The 15184-nt window shown below is 44.8% G+C and overlaps 1 protein-coding gene across 1 annotated transcript in view; it reads right to left on the reverse strand.

Annotated features, from left to right (window-relative positions):
• ATN1 (atrophin 1) overlaps positions 1-14731 on the reverse strand; it is a 28785-nt gene extending 14054 nt beyond the window's left edge. The window contains exons 1-2 of the mRNA XM_063128953.1: positions 14664-14731; positions 706-925 (exon numbers count right to left, since the gene is read on the reverse strand). Coding sequence (XP_062985023.1) covers positions 706-783 — 78 coding nt within the window. The 5' untranslated portion in view covers positions 784-925; positions 14664-14731. The remainder of the gene's footprint in view (positions 1-705; positions 926-14663) is intronic.
• Positions 14732-15184: the final 453 nt, after the last annotated feature.

Raw genomic sequence — 15184 nt, forward strand, 5'->3', positions numbered from 1 at the left:
AGTTGCATGCCATGTGTGGATGGCTCACAACTTACGTCAAGAAATTCCTAAGCATTTCCTGTTTCCTTCGTCTTCTCTACCGTTCCCACCCCTAGGCCTTAGCTAGATGGGGTGAAATCCCAGGGCAATTCCCGGGATCAGGGAGGGATGATCCCTCCTTTGCCCTGGGATCTCGCTCTACCCTTTAGGCCCGGTTTTTCTGTAGTCCCGGGCTGAGCCAAAGACTACATAACGTGTGGCCAGGCACCACGGGTTGTCCTGGCTCCTCGCGGTTCCTCGTGAGGAGGCGGGACCCGCGCACAGGGTGCAGAGCTCCTCAGGAGCTTTGTGCCCATTGGGGGTGGGGTGGGGGGAGTGGGGGAATTTTTTTTACAAAGTACTTACGATTTGCGCATGAGCAAATAATTTTAAAATGGCAGGCGCGACACCTCTCCCTCTGAGGTCATCATGCGCTGTGTGTGAACAAAGGGGGAGATCTTGCAATAAAAAAATCACGAGATCTTCACCCCTCTATCCCGCTGGACTGCTAGGTCTAGCTAAGGCCCTAGTCTTTCTCCCTCATTGTCCCACAAACATCCACCACAGTTCATGTAAGCCCACTCCTGGGTACTTTTCCCTGGTCTGGACATATGCTTTACTTCTGGTCTCAGGGTCTCCTCCTTTCTCAACCTCTTGATCCTTTTCTTCCAGACATTTTTCACTTACGGAGTCTTTATTTTGTCGAGTCTTCATTCTTTTGGGTGTAGGGTCCCCATTCTCCTTCGTCCGGGTGGATGAAAACATTAACTTTTATTCCTTCCCCCACACTGCTATTCCTTGGGAGACTGAGGTGGGAGCCTCAAGGAACTACACAAACTCCTCAGGAAAAGGGCAGCAAAAGGCAGGGAGAACTTTGTCCACGGATATTATGGGTTTCCGGCAATTTCTAAAAGAGATAAATTTGTTAGCAGAGAGAATAATAGGCCTCGAAGTGCTGGTATGTGAATCAGAGTTAGAACTTTTCCTTAGTAAGCCCCCAGATATATGGAGGCGCCTTGCACCCGCATTTGCCTTTCTTCCCGGGGGTTGCACAGGAAGGAAGGCAAGTGCAATTTTTCAGATAGGGGTTGACCTGTCCTCCAAGCTCATCCTGCCTCTTGAAGACTTAAAAAAAAAAATTGGGGGGGGGGAGCAATGGGGCCATTCCCCCCCCCCTTTTAATTTAAAGATCCCAATATGCGGAGCTCCACATATTCAGATGAGGGTTGACCGGTCGTCCCATTTATATTTATATTTGTTTTTGTGGAGCTCTGCAGATTTAGATTATAAAAAAAAGGGTGGAGGGGGAGACGAACAGCACTACTCCTCTACTCTCTCCCCCCCCTTTATGTTTTTTTAGTTTTTAAGAGCCTCAGAGCTGCCTTCACTGCCCAAAAAAGTTGAGGTAAATGCCCGACTTTTTCGGAGCGGATTTTCCAGGGTTTGCCCCTGTATGGCTTCACATTTGCAGCTGCATCATCTGTCTGAAAATGGAAAGATGCTCATTTATTGCAGCGTAAAGAGCCATATGGACAAGCCCTAAATCTCAGCTCCTTTCAATGAATCTACCAATACTATTTAAAACTCAATGAACTGATAGCATTTAAAGCTGATCCCTGGAAATTACCCAAAGGAACATCTACCTACCGCAGTGGAGAGAAATTTACATATGTATTGAGTCCAGCCTCTGTGTGCTGGATTAGGCACCCAGGCCAGAGGTTCCTCATCTGGCCCAAGAGTCGTAGGCCCCCTCCATGCCCCCCCTCCTTAAGCCCTGCCAAGTGGCCTGAGGCCTACTGGGGCTTGGGAACGAGGCAGGGAGAGGAATACCTGCGATCAGAACTAACGAGGAGATTCCCCTGGGGAAGCAGCCGGCCGGCCCTTGTAGGAGATCCTGAAAGCGGGAGCCGAGTCCCTTCCTTTCACGTGCTGCTTGCCACCCCAACTGGGGCAGTGTGCAGCATGCAAGTGCTCAGCCGACTCACCTCTGCCTGCCCCGCATCCTCACCCAATGGGAGAAGGCGCAGGACGGGTGAAGCCACCCAGCACTTGGCTAGGGCTTCACAGTGTGTCGGCCTTTCTCCAAAGTGGGTAGCCCATGCAAAGTGAAGCCAGGTCCCAGGCCAAAGCACGGGGGACCAAATGATGTCGGGGGATGTGGCCGTGCCCCCTGATATCTTTTGACCCAAGGTGGGGGTTCAGCCCATCCCCCCTGAAACTAGTTCCCCATCCCTGATTTAGGCTGTACCTTCTCCAAAACTGGTAAGAACAACAAAAATATACAAAATCAATTAATGACATAAATTACAATAAAAGAATGCACCATAGCTGCCTCTTATTGTTCCTGTATCACCATTTCGTTGTTTTTAACTGTGATGGCTCTGCTTGCACTTTAACAGTGATACTGTCTCCCTTATTATATTTCTATGAAGACAGAATACAAGAAAAAGCAATTGCTTTATCATTTGCATAGTTCATAACCATGCTACTTCTTTCCTTTAAAGCTCCTTCAAAATACTGAGTCCCTCACCAACAAGTCAGTACTGCATCGGAAATAACAGTAAATGATATTCACACGGTGCACATTTACCTGCACCCAAAGTTGTCACACATATGACTCATAACGTAAAGCAAGACATTGGGGGCTCCACCGGTATTTGTCAAGGCCCGGTCTTTGCAGCCTCCCAGAGTATTTGTGTCTCTTTTCTGACTCCAGTTATCTTTCTTGGTCCAGTGCAATCTGGCTGCCACTGAAATGTGAGTCATGTGGTTGCTACTCAACGTGGTACACTGTTTATGAGAAGTGCTGCCTACACAGCTTGGGCCAATTCCAACAGTGCCAGTGAAACTGCACACACAGGCCACAGCTAGATGGGGTGATATCCCAAGGCGATCCCCGGGGATATCATCCCACATGACGCACAGGGGATCCCGGGGCAAGATCCCTTGCCCCGGGATCATGCCCTGCCCTTTGAGCCCGCTTTTTCTGTGGTCTTGGGCTGATCCCGAGACTGCAGAACATGTGTGTGGGCGTCGCGGTTTGTCCCGGCTCCTCATGCTTACTCGTGAGGAGCCAGGACCCGCATACTTTCTGCGGCCATCGAGGGTGGGATAGGGGGAGTGGGGAAATTGTTTTTTTTAAAAAAAACAACAACAACCCACCTACCTTTGAGCGTGCGAGTGCTCGTGCGCATCTTCTGTGTTTTTTTAAAAAAGAAATGGCGGGCGCAACATCCTCTCCCTCCGAAGTAGTTGTGCACCGCGTGTAAACAGAGGAGAGATATCTTGATAAAAATATTGTGAGAACTTCACCCCTCCGTTGCGCAATACCAGATAGGTCTAGTTGAGGCTGCAGTTTAAGTTGGCCCACATGGTATGGCCCTTTTCACACATGCAGCTCCCTGAGTAGCAACTACACTGCCCCAGTAACATGTGAAAATGGCCTGAAGATCCCAGTATTCTGAGCACAGTATTAGAAGAGCTCAATTATCTAAACTGGAGGCACTGTGCTCCAATTTCTTGCCCCTAAACCACAACACAATTTTTCAAAATCTCCCATCACATTCCTTCCACCCCAACTGTTGGCACTGACTAGCATCTATTCATGTTCTGATTTGTTACATGTGACTGCTTCTTTGATTTTTAAAGTTTTGACTGGAAAGTGGCTATCTATTTAAAGAACCTCCAGTTTTAGGTTTGAGGAGATGCCCACAATGGCACCACCATGCAGGCCTTTGCAGGGGACCAATGAAGGTGGTCCTCATCAAGAGATTGATTGATCCAGATTAATTTCTGGTGGTTCTTGGAGATTTTGTTGTCACCTCAGCAGTTGATTCAGTCAGATCCCTGGTTGATCTCTGGAATATGGAAATAGCTTGGGTGGTTGACACTATCATTCCTGAATATCTTCTCCCACTGAGTAGAGCCAAATGAGTTCCCTGCTTTTTTTGTTGTTGCTGGAAGTGATGAAATGAGCAGGATATGACTAAAATGGCATTTGTGGAAAACTTAGAATGAGTCCGACTGAACATGGGCAAGAGTACATTTGAAAGCCTACTCTGTGGTGATGACAGCAGTGAAGAAAGTGTTCTTTGCCACCATTGCCTCTACCCCAAGTTGCTCAACAGAGCTTTTTGAGGTGGCCAAAAGCTTATTATACTCTCACCCACAAGAAGAAAATGGGGACCACTCCATAACACATTGTAACTAATTTGCGCAATACTTTACTGTTAAAATCACTTGTATCCATGCCATCTTAGACGTCATAATTGATAAAGGTCTGGTGGATGTTGTTTTGGCCCCTGCTTGTCCAGCTATAATGTTCAGTTTGTGCAGCCTGAAGATGTTGAAAAATGTGGCCCGACTATGTCTGTGCCTTTGCCCTTCCTAGCTTATAGAAGTGACCGGGAACGGACAGAGTGAATGAGTGGGAAACTTGGTGGGAGTTTTACTTGATTGGGTGCTATCTATTTCTTTTATTATTGTGTTTTAACGGGTGTCTTTAGGTCATGTTAATAAAGATTTTGTTTTTAATCTGTATTTTATTATTGTTAACCACCTCCAGTGCCATATTGGTGGGAAAGCAGGATATAAATTAAATTAAATTAAATTAAATTAAATAAATAAATAAATAAATAGCCCTCTTTGCCAACTGAAATGAAGCTTAAGTCTGTATAACTGAATTTACTCATATTAGTCCCCTGGCATCCTGCCCTTTCCCTCCTCTCCCCCTTGTCATCTTTCTCACTGTCAGTATGTAAATTTTGAGCACCTTAGGACCCCAACCTTTTGCGGGGTGGTGGTGGCTTATGTAACTATGTATAGTACCATTTACATTAATGGCATAATGATAAGAATAACTGTCAGTTAGAGAAACTGAGGTTTAAAACAACTGTTAAACTTTTCCTTAATGGAATCCTATAATCCCACTTAATTCTTATCATTCTATCTCACAAACACTGGCAAGACAAATTTATGGATCCTATTGCTATCAGTGTTATTAACTTCTCTCCTGGACTTTGGAGCAGACAAATTTCTCTCTTGCTTTTTTCCAGCTTTGATTATGCAGATAGAAAAGGATACTGACCAGCCTCTCAGGACGGCCATTAATTCAATTCCTGCAGGTTGCTTTGTGTACCCTGGAGAGAAGTCATTTTAAAAAGTGAAGTATTATTCATTTAAACTGAATTACATGTAAATTATTGGTCCCTAATATTTACAACTTCATGGAACCCATAGAACAAACCAGCAATAAAGAGCATAATCCACTGGGGAGTTCTCCTGCACAAGCCCCATTGAGGACAAAGGCTGGGGGAAAAATTGCTCTTGAACAGCTCCTGCCTGTTACCTTTAATGAGGCTTGCTCAGAAAAACGTCCTGGTGGATGGAATACAAAGGGATGTCCAGTGTCTGGCACTCTGGCAAATTTAGAGGTATTAATTCCTTCACTTAAAAACTAATTATTAGGTTGCAATCCTCTGCCCAGTACCTGGGAGCAAGCCCCACTGAACTCAGTTGGACTTACTTCTGCATAAACATGTATAACGTTGGACTGTAAGAAACTAGGAACAGCTTTCATCATGCTTTTGAGAGATAAAAACAGACATATGTGTTGGGTTACTGATGATGGTGCTTAATGGTACTGAAACAAAACCGGAACAGGAGACACATGCACAACTCCTTTTTTTTACACAGAAAATATTCACCCCCAGAAGTTCATAACTTGAGTACTAAGCAAGAAAGTTTGCATCAAACACACTTTGAGCTATTTGAGGATGATGTGTAGAACGCTTTCTTACACAATAACTCTGATAACCTCTCGTTTGGATTACTGCAATGTGTTATACGTGGGGCTGCCTTTGAAAACGGTCCAGAAACTTCAGCTGATACAAAACAGGACAGCCCACCTACTAACAGGGACTGGCCGACGAGATCATATTACGCCAGTCCTTCTACAACTTCATTGGCTGCCAGTCCAGGTCCAGGCCCGATTCAAAGTGCTGGTATTATTATTATTATTATTATTATTATTATTATTATTTATTTATATAGCACCATTAATGTACATGGTGCTGTACAGAGTAAAACAGTAAATAGCAAGGCCCTGCCGCATAGGCTTACAATCTAATAAAATCATAGTAAAACAATAAGGAGGGGAAGAGAAAACAGCTTGGGGCCAGGTTATTTGAAGGAATGCCTCCTCCCATATGTGCCTGTCCGGACCTTAAGATCGTCCACAGGGGTCCTTCTCCTTGAGCCCCTGCTGAAGGAAGTGAGGCAGGAGGCTACTAGGAGGAGGGCCTTCTCTGCTGTGGCACCCCGGCTGTGGAACGAGCTCCCCAGAGAGGTTCGCTTGGCGCCTACATTGTTTTCCTTTCATCGCCAGCTGAAGACCTTTTTATTTTCTCAGTATTTTAACACCTAATTTAACTTAAATTTAAACTCTGCTGTTTTAATTTCATATTTTAACCTATATCAATTTTTGCTGTGTGGTTTTATCCTGGTCGTGCTTTTTATATTGTATTTTGTATTTGTGTTTTTAAATTGTTGGTTGTTTTATTATGCTCTTCATGGTTTTAATTTTTGTGAACCGCCCAGAGAGCTTCAGCTATTGGGCGGTATAGAAATGGAATAAATAAATAAATAAATAAACGAACAATATTACAAATCATCTACTCTGTTTAAGATTTGCCTTTGGAATCATGGGGCTCTGTAGTTCAGTATAAAAGAGGGGCTTTGTTAAGGATGCTTGCTTGTTGACACCAGTAGCAGTGATACAAACCACCAACTCAATGCAAACAAGGAACCTACTAGCATAGCAGAGGGAAACAGACGCTACTGAACGGTGGAGCTGGTGGAGCCTACTGTGGTTTAGCAGCTGTGAGTAGAGAAGTTCCTGACTTGTCTGTGCCACATCTACTTACTACGCGATCTTAGACAAGCCATGAGGACATATTTGCAATACGATGATGATATTGCTCTTCTGCCTTACCTTTATCAGGATTACAGAGGGGTATATGAATGCTTTAAACACTCAAAGGTGCTGTTAATTATTATTAGAACTTATTAAATTTGAATAACTGCAAAAAAAACCCCACCCATTTTAGGAGTTTCAAAAGGTTATTAATTATTTATTCTTAGAGAGAGCTTTTCTTATTTTGGAACTTCAGCTATCTCCTATGCCCTGTCCACTGTCATAAAACACAAAAACTGCTTTGATGTTAGAGACCAAGAGCCACCTAGTCCAGCACTAGGCTTCCAGGACCAGCTAGCTATGCATCTCTGCAAATGGGCAGGCCTTCTGCTGCTGTTTGACTTCAGCATCTAGGGTTTGGAAGTGCCCATGGACATTCCACTGAGCTATAATTGCTAACAATCATTGATAGACTTGTATTCCATTGAATTTGCCTGGCCCCCTTGAAAAAGCCTTCTATGCTAGAGGTCACTGCCACATCTTTAGATAGTGGAATACAAAAGTGGAGAAACAAGTAAGATGTGCTTCCTAACTTTATTTGCTTTGAAGAGAAGGGATACCTGGATTTGAACCAGGGGCCTCTTGAGGTGCAGTCAAATGCTCTGCCATTGTGCTATAGTTCCAGGTAGTCACGTGAAAAATATCAAACTCTTTCCCAAATTTGTAGAATGACGGACTACTCCTAACAACGAAAACATCCCCTCCTGGTTAGAGACAGGGGAGAAATTTGTTTGCTTCACATATTAATATGAAATGACCCAATCTACAGTTTCTGGACAAACCAGAACACAATGATCCAATGATTTTCCCTTTTCCATATTTTGGGTTGCTGCTATTCAATCAAAAATTGTGTTCACAAATGTGTATTTTAGAGAAAGCTGCATACAAAAAGGCATGTAAAAAAAGAAAAGAATCCTTAACAGTCTGTTCTACTTTTAAACACAGTTGAATTTATAAATAAATAAATGATTTTGGGGGAAATAGTTTGCAAAAAAATATATGCAAATATTTGGTGGAAAATCTGTACAAAAATCTGTACAGATTTTCATGCAGATTTTCAAAATAAAATTCGTAGGCTGATGTGGAAATAGGACAGAACAAATATGCTTTAAAAAGTGAACATTCTAGAAAGTGAAACAGATGTAATATAACCAATGTAATGTGGCCACGACATGAAGCATTGCTGTCCTTGGGAAATCAATGCTTTTCAATAGCAATGGAAGACAACCAGCCCAAAACATAGCATAAACTTGTGAACAACCCACACGCACCCATATAACAGTTTGTGGAACTACTGGCAGACATACAGCCAGAAATATTGTGGTGGGAGGTTCAAGGGTATACTTGTCAGCAGGAGGCATCATAAGGTTATGAACAAGAAGGTTATGAGCCAACACATATCAAACAACTCAGAAAGATTTCACATCTCAATTCAGTGGGAGTCCTGTTCTGTTGTGGGCCATCCAGATTTGAATAATTAAGTGATATTACACATTCATGCAGGACCTTAGAGCCAGATGCTACTAAAATGGAAAGAGCTACAAATCTGATTTAAAAGTAGCTCAAAATAACATGGAATATCCAAAAAACTTGACAGGTTAATCCTGCTTACCTACTTTGGCTAAACACCGGCTAAAGCAGAATCCAATACTTGACAAATTATTTGTGGCTTACTCCAAGAAAGACATGGCACAGGCTTTTGCCAGCCTCAAATCATAGAGTTAGAAGGGGCTTTGGAGATAATGTAATCCAACCCCTTACTTAATGCAGTGGAAAAAGAGACCCAACGCCTCTTCGAATTCACCACAACTAGAATTATATCATAGGAGAGTAGCAAGATGCAACCAGCAGCATAGAAATGTCTCAAACATAGAAATGCACAGAGGCAATGAGACCCTAACACCAAATCCTGTGAGATGCTTGGCTCACGCAGAGCTGGGCCATGAATTTGATCAAATCCAAAAGGCAAGAAGGGGTGAGGAAACCTGCAACCTAGTTTCTGTGGCCAAAAATACACATGACAGCAACACGTCTAAAGTGAGGGGGGGCATGACTGAAAGTGCCAAAGGGATATACTAGCAAAGGATATTGAATCTCCCCCCCCCCCAAAAAAAAATCAGTTTTATCCCAGCTACGTTCCAGTACTGCAATGAGGCTTCCTTGAAGAAAAGTGTCATGTCACGAAGTTCACTAGGTGACCTTGGGCCAGTAACCATTCCAGAGAATAAAACAGATCAGCACTATATATGTTATATACAGTCAGATCCTTATAGAAATGACAGGATTCAATATAATAAATGTAGAAAATAAATACAATTTACTTCCATTATTTTTCTATCTAATCTATAGATAGTACGGTATGTTGTTTTCATGACACTCATTTTGTTTTTTAAAAACTGTGATTTTAACATTGTTTTGCTTTGATGCTTTGCAAGACGTCTTGAGAATTCCATTGAGACTATAAGGTGGAACAAAAATGTTAATAATAAATAAATAGATCCATTATAAAACTCTCTTTTCCTTCAAGAAGACACAGTATCATATATTTTGGCATCCTAAAAGGGAAGAGTGGCTACTCTGCCACTTGAACATTCCCTCCACTAATTCCCCTAACTATCCGCAGCAAAACGGAAAATATAGAGAGAGAGAAATCCAAGAGGCATCTCTAATTAGAGAAGGAACAGCCTGACAGACATAACAGCAATAAAATAAAAATAAAGCAACAATGGGATTGCAAAGTATTTTTCTAAAACTGGTTTCAAGAAAATAGAAGAAGATAGGGAAAACCTCATGAAACCTATTTATGAGCCAATGGCTGCAGGGGCATCTGTTCAGCCACAGGCAGGCAAAATAAGTCTCCCTCTCCTCTGAAGTAATCTTGCCTCTTCTTTTCCTGGCAATATGGATGAGGAAAAAAGTCCATAGACCTTATACTGCCTACACCTGTAGTAAACATTGGAATTATTCCAACTTGAGTTACCTGGAGTCAGGCCATGACTCAGCATTATCAGTGGCTCTTTAGGGTTTCAGGCAGAAATGTTCCCTATTTTGTTAGATTCTCTAAACTAGAGACGATGGACACTGTCAGCACATGTGCTGACAGAAATGTATCACCAATCCCTATTATTATCAATAATGAAATAAGCCTAACAGTGGCCCCAGTGCTGTTGTGTACAAATGGCCTCTCAGAATTCTCCACCCTATTTGTGGGTAAAGAAACTGGTGGACCACTTCATCAAATTTCTCTAGGAAGAGAAATTCTCCAAACGTTTCTCAGGGCTGGGGCTTGCCATTAGCATTTGCAGTAGTGACTTTTCTGACATTCTTTCCTGCCACTGCAAGTGGCAGCAAAAGCTTGGCAGCCTAGCCACCATTTTGCATTCACCACAATGCCCCAGACCTAAGATTATTCTTGGGCCTTGTGGGAAGGAAATGGCAGCTGCCAGGAAAAAAATAGTGCAGAATATTCAGGGGAAAATTAGTGAAGAGGCCTCTTCTTTCTAGAAAAAGAAAAATCTCAGAAAAATGTTTTCTGAAAAAATTCAGCTAAAGTATAAAATATAAATTTTAAAAATCCCCAGCATTATTACAGGGAAGCAGACCAAATGAGGCCAAGTGAAGCCACCAAAAAAATTACCAGAAATGAAGGCATGTTCACTTTCATCTTTACAAAGAACCCACCCTGGCAAAGCCATGGAAACTGTCCCATGTCACGGGATAGGGAAGAGAGAAATCTTCCCTAAATATCCATGGAGTTCCTGAGTCAAAACAACTACAATAGTGTGTCATCATCAGATACAGAGGCCTTAAAATCTCTTGGCAGCTTGCTCAGTTCTTGGTCTGATCAAAGGAATGAAAGTTTCCCCCTTACAATTTAACCCAAATCTCCTTCCTCTAGTACAGACCTGCTTGACAACGCTTCCTGTTTTCATAGTCCAAGTCAAGCAGCAAAGAGATTTATGGGTTACTACATATGAGTGATGGACAAACTGTGTTTGGTTTGGCGGGTCAGAAGTCGTGTAAGGGCAGTTCTAGTTGAAGACATTGCCTCAGTCAGCGTGGATCTTGATGGGCATTTTTTCACCCTCTTCTGGTCATTCTTTTGAATTTTAAAAAACTGAGGTCCAAACAGCTAATATCAAATAGGTTCTTGCCCAGATTCCACTTGCTTACAGAATTCAAGATGGGCACTGACAAAGCCCATATATTGATGCTTCTCGTGGTACTGGAAGGGATTATATGAAGCAACCAACAGAAATAAGATCATCCCGTTTCTAGAGATGTCGGACCTGGCCACGGTGACACATGCCTTAGTTACATCCCGATTGGATTACTGTAACGCGCTCTACGTGGGGCTGCCTTTGAAGAGTGTTCGGAAACTCCAGCTGGTTCAAAGAGCTGCAGCCAGATTGTTGACCGGGGCTGGTTACAGGGAGCACACAACTCCCCTGTTAAAACAGCTCCACTGGCTTCCAGTCTGTTTCCGGGCACAATTCAAAGTGCTGGTTATGACCTATAAAGCTCTATATGGTTCGGGTCCAGGTTATTTGAAAGAACGTATTCTCTCTTATGAGCCTGCCCGTGCTTTGAGATCTTCTGGAGAAGCCCTTCTTTCAGTCCCACCTTCTTCGCAGGCACGCTTGGTGGAAACATGGGAGAGGGCCTTCTCGGTGGCTGCTCTGGAACTCTCTTCCTGGGGAAGCTAGGCTGGCTCCCTCCTTGATGGGCTTTCGGAAGCAGGCTAAAACTTTTTTGTTCAAGCAGGCCTTTGGAGAATAATCCAGCCCTCCATCTATGTTAATGTCTAATAATTTTGTTGTGTATTTTTTAATTGTTTATGGTTTTGTTTCCCTCCCCCCCCCCATGTATATTTTAAACTTTGTAAGGTCGCCTTGAGGCCCAGCATTGGGCAAAAGGCGGGATACAAATAAATATAATAATAATAATAATAAATAAATAAATAAATAAATAAATAAAACAAAAACAACCCTGGGCTGTTTCAAGGAGATGATTTTATGGGGTAGAAAAATTGAGGAAATCAGAATGGTATCTTTTCTATCAGGGCAATCCCAAGGTATTTTGATGCACAGGGCAGAAAGCCCCAAAGGCCGCCTCCCTCTCATTAATGAACAAGGGGGCGCGACGTCTCCTGAACAAGATCCCATTCGTGTCAATAAAAGTTATGAAGGGTCATTTCTCACAGGATTGTGCCCCATGAGTTGGATCTGTCTCTCTTCTCAACATTCGAGGCAAATCCACTGGCTAAACTTTTGCCTTATGACAGAGATGAGTCTGGGAACATCAGTAACAGTAGCCAGTCCTTTTACAACTTCATTGGCTGCCAGTCTGATGGGCCTGATTCATGCTGGTACTGACATTCAAAGCCCTAAATGGTTTGGGGCCAGGATATTTGAAGGAACGCCTCCTCCCATATGTTCCTGCCGGGACCTTAAGATCATCTACAGGTGTCCTTCTCCGTGAGCCCCTGCCAAAGGAAGTGAGGCAGATGACTACCAGGAGGAGGGCCTTCTCTGCTGTGGCACCCCAGCTGTGGAATAAGCTCTCCAGAGAGGTCCGCCTGGCGCCTACACTGTACTCCTTTCGTCGCCAGCTAAAGACCTTTTTATTCTCTCAGTATTTTAACACAATTTTAACTTAAATTTAAACTTTACTGTTCTAACTCTGTATTTTAATCTTATATCAATTTCTGCTGTGTGGTTTGATCCTGGTTGTGCTTTTTATACTGTATTTTGTATTTGTGTTTTTAAAACTGTTGGTTGTTTTATTATGGTTTTAATTTTTGCGAACCGCCCAGAGAGCTTCAGCTATTGGGCGGTATAAAAATGTAATAAATAAATAAATAAATAACACCAGCTTAGCTCATTTCCCCATTACCTCTAGTTTTGGTTCCAAAAAGACCATTCTATCTATACACAGAGAGACATATATATATATATATATATATATATGCAGGAAAAGAGAACATACAATGGTATTAGACAAGCACACAAACTGACGGATACTATAATTTAGTAGAGGATTTGCTTTCTCCAGCTGGGGTTGTCAACACTGTTCATATTTTGTGTGGAATATGAAGGCACTCAAGGCACCCCAAAGGGGGAGGGAGGGCTGCCTTTTCCCGGGGCCATGTGGACTGGGTGGAGATAGGAGTCTCTTCTTTGGGGGTCTGCAGAGGTGACTCTTCCATGAGTCTGTAGGATGGTGGGAGCAGCCACAACTGGTGCAGGAGCCCCTCTCTTTCCTATTGCATGATGGAGCTCTACTTGTGTGGAATAGCCAGGAAGCCCACCATTCAATTTTTTACCTCAGCCAGGAATTCACTAGGCAAAGTATTATTATCTCAGCCAGCGATATGGAATAAAACTGGCCTACTCTGCTGGATTGCTTTCTGTGAAGCCATCTGAACACCGTAACGCACTATATAAATGTTAAGTTATCTTCGGGTTGAGAAGTCATCTGCTTAGCTAGGCTCTCAGCAGGCACATGAAGTGGAGAGATGTGGCAGGGGACCGGCTTTAGGAAGCCGCAGAATCAGCTTGATGCTCCACTGCCCTGTGGCCCTACAGGGTGGGCGGGTGGGTTTGTGTCTGGCTGTTCTACGAAACAAGAAACCTTCCTCTGAGCCTTGGAGTCTAAGGGGAGGGACTGAGAGGTCAGTCGGCTCTCATGCAGCTCCTAGAGGAAGCCACCTTCCGAGAAAAGCGCACAAATGGACACCCAGATGTGAATAATGCCCCGTGCTCTCTTTCTCTCTCCTTCACTCAAGTCCCCATTTATTTATACAAATACATCTACTCCATGTTTAGGTTTCTGCAAGTCCCATCTAGCCTAGGGGCTTGTGAGATGCCCAACCTTGCTCTTCAAACCAGGTATCTTCACTGCCCTCCTCCCCCACAAGGCCACCATCACCTCCACGGGTAGCAGGGGCTACTAGGACACAATTCTTAGGGAAGACACTCTGGAATGCCCCCGGTTCCTGGCTCTGTGGAGGCGCAGGAATCTGCTCGGGGGGGGGGGGCTGACGGAGCAGTGGGGTTTTCTAGCTACACGGGGGCGGGGGGCGCCTCTCTGTTATGGCAGAATGCAGCTGAGGGGTGTAAACGCTCTTTCTCCGCGGGGTTCTCTTGTTTGAGGTTCAGACGGGAGGCGTCTGATTCTGCAAGGCCCCGTGGATGTAGCGCAGGGATGGTCTTGTTCTATGGAGTTCCACGGAGTTGGCCATCTCTGGCTTCGTGAAGCGATTCGTTAGGCGTTCTTTGGGGTTCTCTAAACCTCTTGTATCTCTTCTGCAGAGCGCTCTATGGGGACGGGGAGGGTCGTTAATATCCTAGGCAGAAGTAGGGGTGGGTGGGTGCGTGAGAGGGGGGGGATGCTCTTAAAACACGACCTCCGGGGGGTGGGGAGGAGAACAAACATTCTCAACGGCGCGTGGGGTTCATTAAGCCCGATCCGTCCTGCTTTCTGACAACCCCCCTTTCCCTCTTCGCACCCACCCCTTCCTCCCCTAAGCCTCACATACAGAGAATGCGAATAGACGGCCAGGCGGCGCCTCCCCCCAGCCCCATCGCGTCCAAAAATGCACGCTCCGTGGGCCGGAGAGAATGGATGCCAAGCAGGCGAGAGATGGGGCACCAGTAGGAATCGCACTTACCGGGCTCCGGAAGGGAGGTCGAATGAAGGGGGGGGGGGTTTGAAGGAGAAGGAGCGCAGGAGAGCTCCTTCTGCGAGCCAGTCGTAGCAGCGGCGGCGGCGGCAGCGGCAACTCCTTCTTCCCTCCCTCCGCCTCTTCCTTTTTCTCCCCGGGACTTCAAAGATGGGGGAGCTGAGAAATAGAAGACCCCCCCTCCAGTCTCCAAGTGGCGTCTGTCGGCGGCGCCCCCCCCCCCCGCGCCCCCGGGTTCAGGCGCCGCCGCCCGTGCCTGCGCGCTCGCCCATCGCAGCGCCCGCCCGCCGCCCGCCGTCTTGGCCACCTCCCATTTCCGAAGAGCCCAGAACGCATAAGCAGCCCCCACCCTCTCTTGCCAACAACCCTCCCTCGCTGCCCCCCCCCCTGCACGCGCGCGCGCGCAAGAGCTCGTCCAAGGGGAAAAAATGTTTGCGCCGTAAAGCAAAACTATGGGGAGGGCGCAGAAATCAGGAGACGTTATATAACGCTTTTTAAAAGACGGCGGC

The sequence above is a fragment of the Elgaria multicarinata genome, chromosome 6, assembly GCF_023053635.1.
Source record: "Elgaria multicarinata webbii isolate HBS135686 ecotype San Diego chromosome 6, rElgMul1.1.pri, whole genome shotgun sequence".
NCBI classification, from domain to species: Eukaryota; Metazoa; Chordata; class Lepidosauria; order Squamata; family Anguidae; genus Elgaria; species Elgaria multicarinata.